Source organism: Pristis pectinata, chromosome 11 (genome assembly GCF_009764475.1).
Source record: "Pristis pectinata isolate sPriPec2 chromosome 11, sPriPec2.1.pri, whole genome shotgun sequence".
In the NCBI taxonomy this organism is placed as follows: domain Eukaryota; kingdom Metazoa; phylum Chordata; class Chondrichthyes; order Rhinopristiformes; family Pristidae; genus Pristis; species Pristis pectinata.
Window position 1 is genome coordinate 34,921,197 of NC_067415.1, and position 21,277 is coordinate 34,942,473.

General features: G+C 38.0%; 1 protein-coding gene across 3 annotated transcripts in view; it reads right to left on the reverse strand.

The window, feature by feature from the left end:
* The window catches only part of LOC127576305 (cytoplasmic dynein 2 heavy chain 1), a 380,433-nt gene that overhangs the window by 259,339 nt on the left and 99,817 nt on the right, over positions 1-21,277 (reverse strand). For all 3 annotated transcript variants that reach the window (XM_052026810.1, XM_052026809.1, XM_052026811.1), the window contains 9 exons: positions 20,871-21,135; positions 14,214-14,421; positions 12,502-12,631; positions 10,781-10,936; positions 9,591-9,850; positions 5,127-5,373; positions 4,206-4,357; positions 3,378-3,522; positions 1,865-1,967 (listed from right to left, as the gene is read on the reverse strand). In XM_052026810.1, the coding sequence (XP_051882770.1) occupies positions 1,865-1,967; positions 3,378-3,522; positions 4,206-4,357; positions 5,127-5,373; positions 9,591-9,850; positions 10,781-10,936; positions 12,502-12,631; positions 14,214-14,421; positions 20,871-21,135 (1,666 nt within the window). The remainder of the gene's footprint in view (positions 1-1,864; positions 1,968-3,377; positions 3,523-4,205; positions 4,358-5,126; positions 5,374-9,590; positions 9,851-10,780; positions 10,937-12,501; positions 12,632-14,213; positions 14,422-20,870; positions 21,136-21,277) is intronic.

Below are 21,277 nucleotides of genomic sequence, written 5' to 3' on the forward strand. Positions count from 1 at the left end.
TGGTTCTTGAGCCAACCTGCACAACCCTAATCACTACTTCGGTCTCACAACATTATAATCACTTTGACCACTTTGCACTATAATGAACTTTGATTTTTTTTTGTTTTAATTGTGTTCTTTCTTGTATAATTTTGAATAATTTATGTTTAATTTATGTTTTTCTTGTGACTGTTGTGTATCTGTTGCTATGTGCCTGTGATGCTGCTGCAAGTAAGTTTTTCATTGCACCTGTGCATACATGTACTTGTGCATATGACAAACTCAACTTTGAGTTTGGAACATGAGTGGGCAATGTCAAAAATTTGACTGATGTGAGATAAAACCTCAATACATCATTTTGTGTTTTCTTCCCCCCAACCAAATGGGGTAGTATTAGAAAATTACTAATACCCTAATCCCTCCAACTAAAAACAAAGGAAACAAATAGCCTATCCAGGCACAAATACATGATAGCAATTTAAATGATAATTTTGAAATTTAGCATGTAAATTTACTTAAACTGATGGACATATCAGTTTGAATATTATTCTTCCCTCCTGACACCAGTATCAGAGCAGGATCTGTAACCACTGGAGCTGCTCAAGTTATAGTAGCCAATGATGTAGAAGTGAACCACAATGATCCAAAAAAAAAGGAAAAAAAGAGAGCTACACGTTGTCAACGGAAGAGATGTAATGGGCTGAATGATGATGACTTTTGCCAGTAGTTCCAATTATAACCACAAAAGCTCGGCCACTGAACTGAAGTCTGCCCTTCCACACATGCAGACTTACTGATAGATTTGGAGGGCCATATCTTTCAATTGGTTCCATTTCTGGACACAATATAAGATCCACCAGTGGGACCCATTATTGCTAGATCTACACCACTATTGCTGTTCCACAGCAGCTTTCTCCTGACAGGATCTGACATCTCATTCATTTCAACAGGGATTGGACAGCAAAGATTTAAGATACAAATGTTTTTTTTAAACAGCTATTTTGCCTTAGTTTAATGTTTTTAATTACATATCAGCTTTAATACATCTTTGTTAACTTTCTTTCTTAAATTGATGTTGTTTAATTCTTAGCTCCAATTTATTAATTTTTTAAATCTTTGTTAGAGATATAAAAAATTATAATCAGTGGCAACTTCCACAGCCAGCAAAGCTCCACCCCCAGATTGCCAGCTAACAAAGATGTCACTGCACCCTAGGAGCTGCCTGAAGCCCATTCATCATCCAGATGATGGCCAGGATGTCAGGAGCCAGTGAGAAAGCCCCTCTGCATCCAACCATGCAAGTGAGAGTGTGGGCTAACCATGGTGAATCCAGGCTAGAGGACTAGGCCAACACAATCTACCCCATGGGTTTTATCACCTTAATTGTTCACTTGTGTATTTGATAATTCAAAAGGCAGTGATGATAATGGATCCTTAACATATCACAACTATTCTACACAGAAGAAAGTGGATACCAAAACTTATCATTTTCCGATCAATCTTGTTGTCAACTATCACCTTCAAAGTTTCTTATTACATAATGGAAGCAATGATAAATAGTTATTATTGTCTGTAAATAAGCCTTTTCATCCAAAATAATCTAATAATCACGAGTATTTTATGTCTTTTTGAATTAAGCTTTCTAATTGTGAGGCAGAAAATAGGCACAATAAGAGAGATGCAAAGACAGAAATAAGTAATCTGTATTTCCTCATTCACATTTGAATTTTTTTTAGAAATTGCAAATAACTATGAAATGAAACAAAGTCTCTGATTATCATTTTGTTGACAATTACAGAATTTAAATATTCAATTCACAAGAGCAAGTTGAAAAGAGAGAGAAAGGAGAAAATAAGATATGACTTTTAGCTAACAAGGTTCTTACCTCCCTCAAGGTCATAGCGAAACAACCCCAGTACCCATTGAGTAAGAATGCAAGGAGTAAAGAGGTAATGACCATTGTCATCCACTGTGAACTTCATTCGAACCTGTAAGGAACAGCAGTTTATCAGATAGAAAATGAAAACAATTGTTATGCAGCAACAATTTTTTTAAATGTACTTGCCAATATGCCATCTATGTTAACAGTTCTAAACAGTTTACAGTCAGCGGCCAAAATGATGTTTCACTGCAAAGTACCAGATTATTTCCTGAATTTTCTTTGAAAAGTTAATTAGAGTAGGAACACAATTCTAAAGTTCTTCAAGAATAACATTATTAAGAAAAAGTTAGGGAAAGAATTTAATTTCTACAGTGCCTTTTGTGTTCTTTTCAGGATGTCTCAACATCCTTTACACCCAATTTAGTATTTCTGAGAAGAAATGGAGCACCATCCAAGTGAAAGGAGCCCTGTTTGGCTGGCTAACCTAAATATTCACTGTTGATGACTGTGGCTGCACTATACACCAGCTATAAAATGCAATGCTGTTATTGTAGGCTACTCCAACAGCCTCTCCCAACATGCCACCTCCACCACCAAGGACAAAAACAACAAATGCATGGCAACAGCACCATCTGCAGGTCTTCCTCACACCATACACCAGCCTAACTTGATCCTAACTCCTGATTTGTTGATCTCATTGTTGAACACTTTATGCTGAACTTTCATGCCAATACTTTTAAACTATGTAACAAAGGTAAAGGTAACTTTGTTTTGCCAGCCCTAAAACTAACAGTTTACATGTTTTTTTGCAAGCAGTGACAAACATTGATCTAAATTTTCCAGCTCAACAAATAAGCTTCTATATATGTAATGGGCCAGGAATTCTAGTCACCTTCAGTTGCACCAATAAACTCCAGAGAATTTCCTCAGGTTCACCTAATTTATAGGCACCAGGTAGCAACAGGCAAAGGTGCTTGAAAGCCCATCTGCTTTAGGATTTCCATGCCCAGGAAAACCTCTAGGGTGGGAATGTCAGTTGGTCAACTGTGTTTCCTGGCTGGATTTTTAACTTGTAAATGGGCTCTGCCATCATAACCACAAATCCAATTCTGATCAAAGGTCATCAGCCTTAAACGTTAACTCTCTCCACTAACATGCAACATATTTCTAACATTTTCTATCTTTTATCTACCATCCTTATCTTTGCTAAATATCCATAAATTGTAATCAGCATTGCTTTGGCACAAACAAGATGACATTATACGATATCGTGCATTTTTGGTTACAACAGCTCCTCTTTGGATAAGCTATAGCATTGTTCAAAAGTAATGATGCTGGCAGATTAATATTAGAAGAGAAATGTACCATGGCCTATTGGAAGATGTCATCACCTGCTCTCCTGTTCAATAACATTGTCATCATCACCAACCTCTCTCCCCAAAAGTCATACCAGCACTAATGAAATAGTAAATTAAATATAGTATTAAGTGTATCAGAAATATCAAGTTTCACATACCTGTTCATAAACTTGTACCAGTGAACTGGCCAGCTGATGTATTCGGGTCAGACTCCCCCATATATGATGGTTTTTCAGATTCTTATGTAGCACAGGCTGTAAATATGCACTGTATATTGCCTGCAGTTGCTCTCTATCAGGATAGCTGAAATCAAATTGAGAACAAACATTTCTCAACAAGAGGAATGGGGACTTTACCACCATGTTGCACATTCTATACAATACTTCACCAACCACCCCTCTCTACACAACAGGCACACCATAGTCAGTGAGTTAGTTACACCTGTGGCACCACTAGTCTTTTTGACACCCTCATAATTTTAATTTTAATTTCTGAGGTTGCATGGCATCCAAACCCTGCCCCCCCCAAACAAATGAGATCAGAATTAAAAAAAAGCAAAGTCCTACATCATGAATAACATACCCACCATAAAGTACTTTAATTTAAACTTCCTTCGGGCTTGTCAGTGAAACTTAATAACAATGCTGCAGATGAGCACCTGAGGTGGTATAAAAGAGGCTCTCAGCTGCAACTTCCTAGTCATTTGACATTTTGTCAGTTATGTTTCCAGTGCAGAACCTCTGCTTTTGCTGAATTATAATCATTTAGAAAGGCTCCATTTCATCATAAGGGAACTAGTCTTGTTTCTTTCTTTTAACCATAGGAAGACTTGAAGGAGCACAACCTCTCAGAATACATTGTGTGTATTTGGGCAGCCTTGCCAGCACATAGCATTTACAATCCACAGTACCGATACGCCATTGCTGAACTCACAAATGACCTTCTACATAACTTTAACCACAGAAAATGGACATTATAGCACTTACTTTATTGTACAGATCCTGACAATAGATGTAAATCTTGTTGTTAGGGCATGTCGTCCCATAGCTCCACCAACTGACATCGAAGCCACAATTTGAATATGTTCTAATCCAACCCATTCAAGATTCTCATCATAAAATCCACGATAAGTCAATACCTTTGGAAATTTTTAATTCAAGAAATACAAAAAAAATACAACTTTATAAACTAATTAGAAGTCCACCCAACCATTGCTAGAGAGTGAATAAATGAAATAAGAATTCAAGTATAAATTCTGAATTTTCAATCTTTTAAGACTCTAATAGCCCCTGTGCTTCCAAATAAAACCAGAGGTCATATAGCACATTCTGTTAGGATACAGGCAATGTCCAACTCTTCCTCAAATGACATATTTCCAAGACATGCCTTCAGAGGAAGCCAAGGATGAAGCTAAATTTTCGTTTACAAACCAGAGGATAAATCATTAAGTATAATCTGGCCACAATTCTGTAGCTCAGAACAATTGATAACAATGTGCCATTGCAGAAGCCTGCAAACCTATTTACAACATTGAAATAGCAGGTTATTAGTTTGCTCCCCAAATTATTCACAGCCTTCTTTTTCTTCTCAGGCTGTCCCTCAGAATTGAAAATGATTGACAGTTTATTGGTATGGAAGCAATTTAAAGAGGGGGAACAAACCAAATGATAAGAAGGTGACAATGACAATAATACCACTTCAAAAACCACAATTCAATAAAGTTCTCCAAATTAGGATCACCCAAATTGCTCAGTAGGATTTCATGCATATCATGATGTCATTTATGCCGTGTTAACTGATATTCCAAAACATTTAAGTAATATACTGTAAAGCTGAGTAAAACTAAGCATTAAAATAGCTGAAGTAAAAATGACAAATACACATAATAAATCTAATAATCTTCTAACCTGTTGTAGAAAAGCAATAACACTGCTGGTTCCCCATTTGTCTGGTTTGGGGAGGTTAACATCTTTCAAGTATAATACCAAATGCTCACAATCCCTGGGCCTGTACACATGACCAGTGTTGGAACTTATAACCATGCACGTCTGGCTCAATTTTTGCAGAATATGTCGAGGTGAGGTCTGTGCACTACAGTGAACTGTTGCAATCTGAGTGGATCTGAGCTGAGAGAACGCATAACGAAGAAGCATCCTAAAAATGAAAATTAACATTTAAATAATTCTCTTTATCCCATTTCTGTGGACGAAACCAATTCAAAATCATAGGGACACTTTTTAATCAGAAGTGTATAATCTTGCACTTAGTAACAGAACTTTCCAAAAATCATCATACAATCTTTTAAGCACAGGTCAAGAAACACATTTAGGAACAAAACAAGGTCTCATTTTCCATTTGGAGTAATTATTACTCAGCTAAATTGCTTTTCAAACAAATATATACTTTGCTTTTTAAGGACTGCAACAAGCAGTAACATAAAATTCCAACTTTCATTAGCTTGAAATTTTCACAAGATCACAAGACAAGGGAGCAGAAGCAGGCCATTCGGCCCATCGAGTCTGCTCCAAGGAAAGGGAAATAGAATTGAGAAATGGGGAATGGGGGAAAAAAAAACTATTCTAATCCCAATTTCCGGCCTTATCCCCATATCCCTTGATATCCTGACTATTTAGATATCTACCTATCTCCTCCTTGAACGCCCCCACTGATCTGGCCTCCACTGCTGTACGTGGCAAGGAGTTCCACAAATTCACCACCCTCTGGCTAAAGAAATTTTTCCTCATCTCTGTTTTGAAACTGTACCCTCTAATTCTAAGATTGTGCCCTCTGGTCCTGGACTCACCCACCAAGGGAAACAGCCTAGCCACATTTACTCTGTCCTTTCCTATCAATATTTTAAATGTCGCTATGAGGTCCCCTCTCATTCTTCTGTACTCCAGTGAGTACAGTCCAAGAGCCGACAAACGCTCCTCATACGTAAGCCCTTTCATTCCTGGAATCATCCTCGTAAATCTCCTCTGAACCCTCTCCAACGTTAACACATCCTTCCTAAGATGTGGGGCCCAAAACTGCGCACAATATTCCAAATGAGGCCTCACTAGTGCCCCGTAGAGCCTCATCAACATTTCCTTACTTTTATACACTATACCTCTCGAAATGAATGCCAACATAGCATTCGCTTTCTTTACCACCGATTCGACCTGGTGGTTAACCTTTAAGGTATCCTGCACGAGTACCCCCAAGTCCCTTTGTACTTCCATGCTTTGGATTTTCTCTCCTCCTCGATAATAATCTGCCCGCTCATTTCTGCTTCCAAAGTGTACAACTGCACATTTCTCTACATTGAATCTCATCTGCCATTTCCTTGCCCATTCTCCTAAACTGTCTAGGTCCCTCTGCAACCTTCCTATCTCTTCAATACTCCCTACTCCTCCCCCTATCTTGGTGTCATCCGCAAATTTAGCCACAAAACCATCCTATTCCATCATCCAAATCGTTAATGTACAAGGTAAAAAGGAGCGGTCCCAACACCGACCCCTGCGGCACACCACTAGTAACCGGTAACCAACCAGAACGAGATCCTTTTATTTCCACTCTTTGCTTCCTGTCAACCAGCCAATGCTCCACCCATTCTGTTATCCTACCCGTAATTCCATGACCTCTCATCTTATTAATCAGTCTCTTGTGAGGCACCTTATCAAAGGCCTTTTGAAAGTCTAAATACACAACATCTACCGCCTCTCCCTTATCCACCTTACCTGTGATTTCTTCAAAAAACTCCAATAGGTTGGTCAGGCAGGATCTTCCCTTTCACAAAACCATGTTGGCTAGGACCTATCTTGCCTTGCGCCTCTAGGTATTCCGTAACCCCATCTTTGAGGATAGATTCCAATAACTTTCCCACCACTGACGTCAGACTAATAGGTCTGTAATTTCCTTTATGCTGCCTCCCACCTTTCTTATACAACGGAACTACATTTGCAACCTTCCAGTCCTCCGGAACCACGCCGGAATCTATCGATTTCTGGAAAATTATCGCCAATGCCTCCACTATCTCTAAAGCCACCTCCTTCAGAACCCGGGGATGCACCTCATCCGGTCCAGGAGACTTATCAGTCTTTAGCCCATTTAGTTTTCCTAGCACCTTCTCCCTAGTAATCTTAACTGAACTCAATTCCATTTCGTGAGACTCCTGACTAACTGGCACATTGCTGATGTCCTCCACGGTGAAGACCGATGCAAAATATTCATTCAATTCCTCTGCCATCTCTCTATCGTCCATTATAATAGCTCCTGCACCGTTATCAATTGGTCCTATATCAACCCGTGTCTCTCTTTTACACCTTATGTATTTAAAAAAACTCTTAGTATCCTTTCGAATGTTATCCGCCAACTTCCTTTCATAATTCATCTTTTCTTTCCTAATGACCTTCTTAGTTTCTCTCTGCAGGTTTTTAAAAGCTTCCCAGTCTTCTGTTTTCCCACTAATTTTTGCTTCTTTGTACGCCGCCCCTTTTGCTTTTATTTTAGCCTTCACCTCTCTCGTTATCCACATTTGTGCCTTTTTTCCATTCAAAACCTTCTTTTCTCTTGGAATATATCTATCCTGCAATTTCCTTATTTCCTGTAGAAATTCCTTCCATTTCTCCTCTGCCGTCCCTCCAGCCAGCTTACTCTTCCAATCAATTAGGACCAACTCCTCTCTCATACCATTGTAATTTCCTTTGTTCCACTGAAATATCGATACACCAGTTATCAGTTTCTCCTTCTCAAACTTGAAACTGAACTCAATCATATTGTGATCACTGGTTCCCAGTGGTTCCTTTACCTTTAGTTCCCTAATCACCTCCGGTTCATTACACAGCACCCAATCCAAAACAGCCGATCCCCTGATGGGCTCTTCAACAAGTTGCTCTAGAAAAACGTCCCTTAGACATTCCACAAACTCCCTCTCCTGAGTACTACCGCCATTCTGGATTTCCCAGTCCACCTTCATGTTAAAATCCCCCATAATTACCTTCACATTGTCACTCTGGCATGCTTTTTCTATCTCAAACTGCAACTTATCGTCCACTTGCTGACTGCTATTAGGGGGCCTATATATGACTGCTACTATTGTCCTTTTACCCTTGCTATTTCTTAGCTCCACCCACAAGGATTCCACCTCCTCTGACCCAATATCCTTCCTTTCTATTGATTTTATATCACTACTAACCATCATGGCCACACCTCCCCCTCTGCCTACCCGCCTATCCTTCCTATACACTGTGTATCCCTGGACATTCAGTTCCCAATCACATCCATCATAAAGCCATGACTCGGTGATTGCCACAATGTCGTATTTATTAACCTGTAGTTGTGCCACTAGGTCATCTACTTTATTCCTAATGCTACGTGCATTTAAATATAGTACGTTTAGTCTGGTATCTGCTATTAATTTTGTTGTACTTCTATTGTTCAGCAGATTATCCTGGCTTTCCACCTGTCTATCCTTCTTACCATCTTCACTACATACTACCTTAGACATGTTCCTATATACCTCATCCCCTATCCTAACATTCTGACTTGTTGTACTTCTATTATTCAGCAAATTATCCTGACTTCTCACCTGCCTGTCCTTCTTGCCATCCTCATTGGACTTGTTTCTATAAACTTCCTCCTTTACCTTAGCATCTTGTAACCTAAGATTTTCATTTCATAAGATTTCATAAACTGATCATAAAATAATAAGATGGATAATAAAATTGCTTTGATTTATAATTAGAGAAGTAATACAATTGTACAAAGCACTTACTTGATCACATCTGGAGCACCTTGAGCAGTTCTGGGCACCACACTTTCTGAAAAATGTTTTGCCCTTAGAGAGAGTACAATGTAGCTTGATCATATTGACAACAGAATTCAAAGGGTTTAATTATGTTGATAAGGAATTGAGAAGGTTATGGAATAATTTGAACAGAGTTTTCAAAATATTGAAGGGAACAGATAAGCTAGAATGGCAGATAAGGTAAGATGTCCCTGACATTCAGAATCATTTAAAAACAAATAAAAATGAATTTTTAAAGTTTGATATTAAAAATTTGATTTCCTTTCCAACAAGCTACTTGGCTGATGTTATTCCATTATTTGCATGGAGACCTTGAATCTAAATATACTCCTTCTGGTAAGATCCACAATACAACAAAGCATACACTTCTTGTTTTTAAAATAGTTTGAACTCCTTAAGCCTAATGTAAGCAGCTTGAGCTCCTCATTAAGGATGACAGTTTGTATCAAGCATTGGCATAGACAGATACAAAGATGAGAAGAGTTCCTTTATAATCTAATTCACAATGCAAACTATTATCTTTAAAACAATCAATAAATCAAGATGCAGTTAAGATGCACCACTTCTCATTACTAAATCTTACCCTTTTCCACATCCTTCTGGTCCTACTAGTATAAATGGCTGATTGTTGTTAGAATTTAACCAAGGCTTAAAATAATCTAGACCTCGTTGCATGTCAGGAGTTCGGATGACAGGAAGTTTTTGAGGGTTACTGAAATCATCAGCTTTCAGATTTTCTGGTTTCTCCATTTGGTATGCCATAAGACGCCCACTCTGATGGTCATAATATGCGTCTAGAGATTGACGTGGATCAGGTGGTGATTCTCTTGCCCAGTTTAAAACCTAAGTAAAAACGATTTTTTTAAAACTCATTATAATACATACAACATCATCCCAACACTATTTTTTTAAGATTACAGAGTTGGTGGATTATTGACCATGTATTAGTTGATTGTCAGAGTAAAAGTAAGTCATTAGACTACTAATTTATTTGATTAGTAGCTAATCCAAAAAAGATTTAATGCGTTTTCGTAACTTTAAGCATCCTTCTTTCTCCTGCCACTTCACAGTTTATAAGCTGAAGATATTGAATACGAAAATCTCCTTCTTAAGTACTCTGGTCTCAATGAATTGATTTACTTGTTTTGTCTAATTCAATTTTTGAATGATATCTTTCAGAACATAGGAAGCTGGAGAATGCTGTATGACCTCTCAACCTTGTTTGCTCTTCATGAGATCATGGCTGATAGTCTTTCCTGCATTGTGTTCTTTTCCTTTTATTTCCTGAGAAGACCAAATTTCTAGATTCATGACCTTTAGAATGAGGAAATTCCTCCTTATATTAATCCCAAAGGCTGAAGAGCAAAAACTGCAGGTGTTTATATCTGAAATTAAAATAGAAAATGCTGGAAATGCTCAGAAGGTCAGGCATCTTCTATGAATAGAGAAACATAGTTAATATTTTAGGTCGATCACCTTCCACTAGCATAAGACAAAGTTGGAAAATAGATGGGAAACAAGGGTGGGGGAAGATCATTTTACAGTGTATTAATTTTCACTTTTTAGCATTTTCCTACATTAACCTCTCTCTTAAACCTGCTGACTTATTCCTGCCCATAAATTTCTATGATCTTAAATTACATTAGGCTGTATCAAACGCCATCTCTGATGGTCATAATATGTGTCTGAAGATTAATGTGGATCAGGTCGTGTTTTGAAATCATTAGTAGTATGTATTTCAAATTTCTGATCTGCTGTACAACATTCACATACCTCTTTAGAAAATTCTTGTCGAGATTTCATGTTAAGATTACCACCAAGACCTCTAATTAAACTAATTATGAACTGTCCACGATCCATACATCCATGAAGATGAGAAAGACCATTCAAAACTGTTCCAACAAGACTTGTTTCTACCACAAAGTCATTCTGAAAAAGAAATATCCATTTTACAAAATAAAAATAAACAGGTTATAATTCTCATGACTTCATTTTAATATTTATTCTGCATTTGTAAGCAGAGTGGTCAATCACACTGACCAGTTTTATTGATGACAAATAGATATTTGAAAATTTCACAGAGAAGTTTACATTTTGTTTTAATTTTTCTACATTAAATTTACTACTATTTAAGAAATGTACAAATACTTCAAAAGTATCATAGCACTATGATATAAGAAAAATAATGTGTATTCTGCTAGTGCCTGACAGGCAGTAGTTCAGGTTTTGTAAAGGAGTTATTGGTTCAGTGAATTAAGGTGTGTTGAAGACCGCAAGTAACCAGATGAGAGTTAACAGAAGTCACAATTGAACAGATTTGCTACCCACAACTATTTTTCGCCATCACAGTTAATTTTGGACACAATAATTCAGTTGAAAAATACATAAATTACACTAAACTGTGGAAAGTACCAAACTCAGAAAGGAGTAATTTTTCAAAATAAACTTGGAGTTACCATTTTTATGGATGTACATGTGAGGTCATGCAATGTGTATTGAGGTACTTAAATAATGAATAATTATTTTTGAACTCCAGGAATCACCAGGGACACCATCATGATCATTTCCAATTCTAACATTGCTTTGTTAATAAGAATTAGCAACCTCTAGAACCAAACTGTAGGCACTTTTACAATACTTGTGTGATCATTCCTTGCTATGTGGATCTCCCACAACTGAAATCACACTAAAAGATGGAAGTTATATACTTAGATATTGCTCAGCATCTATATAAATAAAAGGTGTTATCATTGTTCTGTGAATACCAATACCTATTCACTTTAACGGCACTTAAGTGGAGTAATCCAATGCTGTATAAACGAGGAACTGATCATCCTCTCCCCCAAGATTCCTAGCTGGCGACACCTGGACTCTTTTACTTCCAGGGTGGTCCTGAACGCAGCCTACTGCTGGAAGCCTGGCTCCCAGCACATTAAAATCCAGCACTGTATACTGCAGGTCAGGGCTTCTCTCAATGCAACTGGCTTGCTGCACTGATAGACTGTACTTGACAGCCAGTGAGGCCCCATCTTCAGGCTCGCTATCAAAGCTGTCACTGTTTCTAAACGTTTCTAAAGTTTTTGCATCCACATCGAAGATCTCTCTGCACCTATCAAAAAAGTATGTGTTAGAAACACAGACTTAAAAACAATTTAAAAAATCTTAACAGACTAAAAAATTCTACTGACTTCTCTCATGACACCCAATTCATTTTAATGGGATCACTGAACTTGTTGCAGGTTCAATCTGACAAAGGCTGAGTGGACAGATTTCTTAGCCTGAGAGCTAGAAATTCTAAGAGGAACCAGAATGTGTCCCAAGGCTGATATTCTGCTAAGATGATAGTTGTGCTTTAGCCTATATTATGGGCCTTTGCCAGCAGATCCCAGTAGAAGATTTGCCCCTATATTTCTTTTATTTCACAACATCATTATCATCCAAAAATACTTATCCATATTGTGCAAAAGAATTTAGGATTTACAGTGGTCACTCACTTGTTTCAAAACCCAGTTCAAACTCTTCTCAAAGTAGTCTCCTATCCAGTTTTCAAGATTACTCCGGCATTCATCTGCCTGGTTTCGCAGCCAAGACTTCACCAAAGAATTTACATCTGTATCTTCATCACTAAGAATTGGAAACAAGAGCACATTTTGTGGCATATTAAAAGAAATCAATTATTATTTTTATTTTACCACAGCATTCACATGTTTCTTCTAAATTCTGTTGAAATCTAGCAAATAAGTCAAGACTCTTTAGTCAAATGCAACATAGACATGGAAATTTTTTTTTAAGAAATGAGTGAAAAGCCTTTAATAGACAAGTATGAGGAACTGGGAATGGTTCAGTAAAGCCTTTTTCTTCCTCACAGTCCCAGCCCTGTGAAGGAGAAAAACAGTACCAGATAATTTTTGACAGAGTTGACAATATATTTCATTTTACTTTAAAGAAATTATTCAAAACCCTGTTTCACAAATACTTCATAATTCTATTGTTTCCCAGATCCTAGTAACAACAGGCAAAATTATGCCTTAAGTCAAATTTCATAACTACTTGAACTACAACCATTGGCAATTATTAGTACTATGTGTGGGAAGGAGAAAACCTTCCTGCCAGCAACAAAAGCCACCAATGTTTCCTTTAGAACGGTTACAGAATATAGTTACAAGGCTGTATCAAACAAAACGAGATCAAATAGTTCTATAAAAGCAAAACTCTTGATTTATGTTGCATAATGCAGTTCATTCCTTGGCTATGATTATTTGATTAAATGTGGGGCCTGACTTTACTGAACAGAAGCATTACTAAGTGAACTGTGAATACCAGATTGATTTTGGAGATGGCAGATTTGTCCCTTGAGAAGAGGTTATGCAAATAAGGTCTGAGTTTTGAAGAATGAGAGGTGATCACATTGAAACACACAAAATTCTTAAGGTACTTGACAGGGTGGATGCAGAATTCATGTTTCCCAGGCTGGAGGTGTCCAAAACCAAGGTTCATAGTCTCAAAATAAGGGGATCTGCCATTCAAGACAAAAGTGAGAAGAAATTTCTTTACCAAGATTAAGCCATGATACTGAATGTCAGAACAGGCAGAAGGGGGCAAATGGCCTATTCCTGCTTCTGTTTCTTATGTAAACGACAGCTGATTTCCACAAGTTAATATTATAGTCTTTTGCGTCACCCATGATGAACTACCATTATATTTTCAAATCATTTCCACTCAGTATTTAGGTTACGACATACACTACAGAATGAAACCACTGTTAAACTCAGACAATGTGTACATTTTTATGCATTTTTGTGTCTGGAAGCCTATCAGCATAAAATGCACTCTTCAGGTTTCATATGTTTGTTATCAATTCAGTCTAGGAAATGTCTTCATTAAGATAAAGTCACATACAGGCAGCTTATCCTAGATCATCATGTCATTTTTATTTTGGAGTTGCAGAGTTTCCACATTACAAAAGTTACTACACCTTAAAATTACTTCATTGCATGTGTACACAATGGAGGTTGTGAAAAATGTTATACAAGTTCCCATCTGTTTTTAAATTATTTGTTATGTGGATATCAACTGTAATAACTTTACTGTATGGGATGTTGAAGAAATCTTGCAGCTAATTTTACTTGGAGAAACCATTTGAAACTGTTTATATATTCCATTAACAAGACTGTAAATGGAACAAGCTGAACTGAAGTTTACTCACCTCAAGAAAATCATGCCCATTCTGGATATTGTAGCAGGAGAAGCACAGCTGAGATCATGAGTTTCAAACAAAAAATTAACATTTGGCCCAAACTGAATTCGTTCTCCACTTGGCATGGTGAGCAGTCGATTATCATCCAGGACTGAGTTTAAGGACTCAATCCATTCAGGATCAATGTCCCCATCGCAGATAATCCAAGAGTGAACCTCTAAAGAGAAGCATAGTACAGTCTTCAGTGTAGTTCACAGAAGAACTGGAGGCAATTCTGCATAGTGTGAAATCAAATATGGTTGAGAATACTGATAAGTGGCTACAGGAAAAAATCAAAGATAGGCATTAAAAATTCCTGGGTGGGTGCAACATATTCAGCAAAAATAGAGAAAAGGAAATATAATGAAGATGTATTTACTTGTTAATTTAAGTTAATTCCCGAAGTAGCAAACTGTAACACAGGTGGAGGACTGTAGGACATACATGGAGTTCAGATGGATGGACAGAAAAGGTACTAAAGGAAGAATCACACTGACAGGAGCAGGTAACAACTAATTCCGGAGTAGAAGAGGGGGAAATAAATATGCAAACAAATTAAGAAAATTATTAAAAACATAGAATAATAAACATGAATTATGTCAATTATCCCAAAATAATTCACCTGAAGAGGTTGTTGAATGTTAAGAGAATGGAGTGTCTACTATGTGCGAGAATCCCTTTCTAACCCCAGTATTAAGATTCTGAACATGAGGCAGAAGTCTCCTGAGTTTAGTGACTGTTTAAGATCCTACTGTTGATGGAGCGGAGCTGGGTAGATGCAATCCAGCTGAGAATGCATTTGTCAATGAAAAAAAACAGCACTAATTAGCAATACCCACTGATGGTAGCCAGGGACTGGGAAAAAAAGATTCTATACCAAGAGATTGGGGCTGAAGCAGGTCACTGATTCAGGAGAAGCATTAATCTATTGCTGCCCTGGGAGCGTGCTATGGAATAACAAAGAGGGAGCTTTACTTTATACCTAATCCATGCTATTCCCTGCTTTGAGAGCATGTGATGAGACAGTGCAGAGGGAGCTTTAATTATGCCTTTCCCCTCATTAGTACAGTGACACAGTGGGGCAGGACAGTGGCATGGGAGTTATTGAAGCTGCATCACAACTCCATGGGCCCCGAGTTGGATCCTGTGCAGAATTTTCATGTGACCACATGGGTTTTTTGCCAGGTTACACTGACATCCCAAAGACATGCTATTAAGTTAAATAGCAACTTTAAATTACACCTTCTGTAGATGGATCGGCTGAAGAATTAGAGGGAAATCGATGGGTAGGCTGAATGGGTGAGTAGGTTACAGGGAAATAATTAGAGGCATGGAACTGATGGAAATTTTCTAAGAGCCAGCATAGACTCACTGGGCCAAATGGCCTTTCTCTCTGTTGTGAGAAAATATGAAAAAGACGTAATAAAGAAGTCTACTACTGGACTTATGAGCAAGAACACTCAAGGGAAATAAATAAAAATTGGAGAACTCCAAGATAGAAGTGACCACAGTATAGTAGCTTTAAGATGATAATCATAAAAACTAGGGAAGTAGATTAGAAGAGAGTTTGAAAAACATACAATGATCAATATTATTGTCAAAAATTGTTAAGCATGAACATTTAAACAGGTGTTAAGCAGAATACAAGAAAAATACTTTCTGCTGAAATAGGCTAAACTAGATTAGACATCATGAATGAATAATGGCATAGGCAAAAACTGAGGGCAGAGTACTCAGCAGATGAATGCTTGACAAAGGATAACAGAAGATTAGGAAAATGAAAGGAATTTCAGAATGGGGATAAGGATATTAAGGGATGGATCAGATAAAATCACAAGCAACAATGGTTAATTATATATATTTAGGCAGATTTTGCAGGAGTAATGACAATGAAATACTAGCATACAGCATCATTACTCTGCAAAATTAATAGCAACTTTGAAATTTCAGATGCAGAAGTCGGGAAGTTACAGTCAGTGACTCACCAGGTGCCTGAAAGATGCACACCAAAGTTGCATTCCATGCAAAGTTCAACAAGGGAGCAAGAACATAAGCTAATTGAGAGCTATTTCTGAAAGGAGCACACATAAACATACTGCACCAGACCTTAAGAGATCAAAAGAACCAAGCAACCACCCAGTTGCCACTACCCACAATTACTTGGTTGGATGAAAAGAACCAATCTTACTGACCCTTGCTGTTGGGAGTCAGACAGTAAGGCACAGCAAGACTCCAGAAGCAAGAAAGCCTGAGGTAACCTGGTCCTGGAACACTTTGACAGCCTTCTGTCAAAGCCTGAGGCATTTAAAGGTCTGCTGTATAGAGACTTTTAAAAACTATCAAAAGTGGCAGAAACAATTTTTAAAAGTAAAAATCATTTCGTAAAATAATTGAACAAAACAATTCATTAAATGGTTTAAAATTGGCATTGTCACGTACAAACATTTGGGCCAAATGTCCTGTCCCTGTGCCATACTGTTCTATGTAAAACACTTACAAATCAACAAAACCATTGAACTGAATTAAAAATAACTTTTCTTCTCAATAATCCAATTTATCCTATTCAAATCGCTGGGGAATCTTATGAAGACCAGACTCTCCCTATGGACTTCTCAAGGAGACCAGTGGGGGAGCGCTGTGACATAAGTGACACTGTCACTTATCAAATCACAGCAGGTCCACATAAGCCCAGATCTTCCTTGTGCAGAAATGGCTGAACACTGGCATTTGCCTTTTCCCCATTTAAAGTTTGCTACAGCAATAAACATGGAGAAAGATCAAATGAGCTAAACATCAGAAGATGAGAATAAAATAACACTGCATTTAGAATAAAAAGTAATAAATTAAACTAGGGCACAAGAGATTCTGCAGATGGTGGAATCTGGAGTGACACACACAAAATTGCTGGAGGAACTCAGCAGGGTCAAGCAGCATGTAGGAGGGAAATAAACAGTCGACGTTTCGGGTGGAGACCCTTCATCAGGGACTGGAAAGGAAGAGGGGAAAAGCCAGAATAAGATAGTCAGTGGAGAGGGAGGAACACAGGTTGGCAGGTGATAGGTGAATCCAGGTGAGAGGAGAAGATAGGTGGATGGGGGAGGGGGATGAAAGGGAGTGATGTAAGGAGCTGAGGGTTGATAGGTAGAAGAGGCAAAGGGCTGAAGAAGGAGGTAATCCAGTAGGAGAGGACGGCTTAGACTATGGAAAAAAGGAAGAAGGTGGAGAATAGATGGGCAGGGAAAAGAGAAGGGCGTGGGTGCGTCCACAGGAATAAGGGAAAACAAAGGGGGGGTGGGGGGAGAGAAAGGGGAGGGGTACGTAAGTTAGAGAAATCGATGTTGAGGCCATCAGGTGGAGACTACCAAGGCTGAGTATAAGGTGTTGTTCCTCCAACCTGCAGCTAGCGTCAACGTGGCAGCAGAGGAGGCTGTGGATAGACATGTCAGTATGGGAGTGTGATTGAAGTGGCTGGCCACCAGTAAATCCCGGCTTTTGCAGCAGACGAAACGAAGGTGCTCGACGAAGCGGTCACCCAATCTGCGTCAGGTCTTACCGATGTAGAGACCGCTGCACCGGGAGCACCAGATGAACATAGATGTATTGTAATAAATTAACTGACTAAGCTCAAAGAAGATAAAGCCTGAGGTCTGAGTGATTGCATTCATGAACATTAGAAGAAGCTAGAAAGTTTGCAGAGACACTATTACACATAGTTAAAAGTTCATTAGCAAAAGTTAGTGTTAGAAAACATAAAAAATGATTGCTATCTTAGAAAATAACAACATGAGAAATAGAAGCAGGAGGTTGCCATTTGGTCCCTCATGCCTGCTCTGCTATTCAATAAGATCATGGCTGATATTTTCCCTTGCACCACTCTCCTGCACTGACTCTACATCCCTTGATTCTGTCAATATCTAAAACCTATCTTTTTCTACCATGAATATTCTCAGCCTCCACAACCCTCTGAGGTAGTGAATTCCTAGATTTATCATCCTCTGGATTCCCCTCAGCAGGGGAATACTTCAATTTTGCCTCCACCCTATCAAGTCCTGTAAGAATTTTGAAGTGAGATAGAATATTGATTTGTCATTCTACATCATGTTAGGAGAAATAATGGAATCTCAACTGAAGGAGGAAATAGAAAAATAATCTAGGGAACAAAAATATATTACTGAATAAATCTGAAAAGGAAAAGTTCTGCTCGACCAAGCGTTTAAGATTAATTTCATAAAAAAGCAAAACAAACACTAATGTAAATCTAGAGCAGAGACATCATACAAAATTTGCATTCACTCTTAGCTATACTACATTTTTGCCATCCCATTCCCACTTGTGTCTCTGTCTTTAGCCTTCTCGCACTGTTTAGATGTTCAATGCAAGGTCAAGGAATAATATCTCATCTTCTAAAAAGCACAGTTCAGCCTTCCTTTCTCAAAAACGTTCGACAATTTCATCTTTTATAGTTTCCAGGATTTATATTCACATGTGAGGAGGCCATTTGGACCATCGAAATTATGCTAGCTATGAGAGTAATCCCATCAATCTAACTGCCCCACTTATTTCCCAGTAATCTATTCTCTCATACATACCCATGATTCTTCTACCGCTCAACTACATCAGGGCAAATGTACAATAGACAACTAATTTAACAACCAACACATCTTTGGAATGTGGAGGAAACCAGAGTACCCAGAGAAAACCCAGGTAGTCACAGACAGAATGTGCAAACTCCACATTGATAGCACCAGAGGTCAGAAATGAACCCAGTTCATTAGAGTTGAAACGGCAGCATTACTTGCAGTATCACAGGTAACATCAGATAGTTATTCCACTTTGCTCATCAAACCAATGTCACTGTTTATCTAGTTGTCTGGATTTTTGGTTTACGGTCATGCAAAATATATTCCATCAAGCAAATTGTTTAGGGAAAAAAAACATTGAAATAAAGTGCCATCTTGTGGCAAAAGCATGTTCATTTGATATTTTTAAATAAACATATTCACCAACTTGTTCCACAAGCTATTTTAAAATTAAGTCATTCTACTCTACTTATACATCACTCCTGTGCTCACAGACTTACACTAACTCCTAGTCAAGATCTCAATTTTAAAATTCTCATCTGTGTTCACTCCACAGTTTTGTCCTCCTAATCCCTGAATCTCCTCCAGTCTGACGACCCTCAGAGTACTCCTCATTCCACCAATTCTAATCCCTTGTGAATCCCCGGATTTTCATCACTCCTCATCAGTGGTCGTGCCTTTAGAAGTCTGGCCTAAACTCTCAAATTCCTTCCCACAACTTCTCTGACTCTCCAGCCCTTTTAAGACGCTGCTTAAACTTACATCCTTTGCCAACATTTTTGGTTATCTCCACTAATATTTCTTTGTGATTTTACTTTCCACTATTTCACTGAGTTAAAGTTTCCACATGAATGTATGTTGTTGTGTTAGTAGCTTCTCATTCTCTTCCCCAGTCACTCTCAAGTGCATTACACATATTTTTTCCCATGTAACTTTGCATTGACATCAGCTAAGTATTAAACTGAAGTTTACCATTGCTGAATTCAATCTTCCCCTCATGCACAGTCCCAGGGGAAGCCACTGAGTACTATAACTGGAACCAGGTATTTCAACTATTTCCCACTGCCCAGTAACACCAGTCCCGTCACTGTACAAGTATGATCAACTTTTCATGGATCATTGGTCAAACAAGAGATTTTCTTGGTTTGTGCACATTGTGATCTGCTCAAAATAGGACACAGTGGGCAATCTTCAATACAGATTGTTACAGCAAAAAGAATAAAAGATATTATTCAGCAGGTCAGACCACATCTGTGAGAAGAGAAAAACAGTCAACGTTTCAGGAGACCCCTTATCAGAACTGAAAAGGAAACAAAAGAATATTGTAAATCTGCAGGGAAGATGCGGCAAGGGTGTTTCTGATGGGGGTAAAACCAGAGTGAGCATGGGGATAAGCTGTAAACAAGGTTCTGGTCAAAGAGTGAATGGGAGCAGTTAGAAAATGGTAACATAAACAAAAGAGTGAAAATCAATAAAACTGTTGATGCTAGAAATATAAAACACAAACAGAAGATGCTGGAAATATTCAGCAGATCTGGTCGCATCTGTGAGAAACAAAAACAGTCAACATTTCAGGTCAGAGACTCTTTGTTTGACATCACTTCTACAACTTCAGGTAACTTGATTTCTCAGTCTGTACTAATCATCATCTGTAATGTTAACTCAACTTGTTTTTTTTTTCCCTCTTTCTGGAGTGCAGGGCTTGCTCCTTGTCCTTCTGTTCTGCATTTCATTACTCTTACATTCTTTTGTCTAGTATCTTGTCCATGTCAAATAGAGGGTCTCTAACCTGAACTTGTTATTAAAATCAATATTACATTTAACAAATACCTATTAATTAAAGACAAAATGAGTTAGAATAAGCACATTTATTGTTGAAGGACCTTTCACATTGCAAACTGACTTCTAGATTTCCCTTCAAATAACACACTGCAAAATGTAATTTATATATAATGTCTGTCTATTTTGGTCTGTGGACATAGTCATTTATTTCAATTTTTTTTTGTAAAATTTTGATCATTTTATTCCGCAGTTGATTAACTCTTACCCTGTGGTTCTCGAACAACCTGCCGGGCACTATTCGTTAGCACACCATCAGACCATTCTCGGGTATCCATGTCAATGTGACCCAAGAGCTGTTGGCGTGGCATGGCTTTGGGATTCATTGTGTACTGCTTCACTATCTTGTTTATTTTGCCAAGAGCTGCCCGCAGCATTCGCCATAGAATTGATTTTCCTGCACCACTTGGACCCACAATAACTACTCCCATTCTCTGACGTAGCTGTTCAAAAAGTTCCAAAGCTTTTTTTATCTAGAAAGTAGCAAATGTACAAATGTTAGCAAAGAATGTGAAATCAAATTTGACATCCAAGTACAAGAGATTGTTCAATGACTTCCTCACCTGGAAAAACAACAAAACGCATCATTGGTTTTGTTGAGAATACTCTGATTCT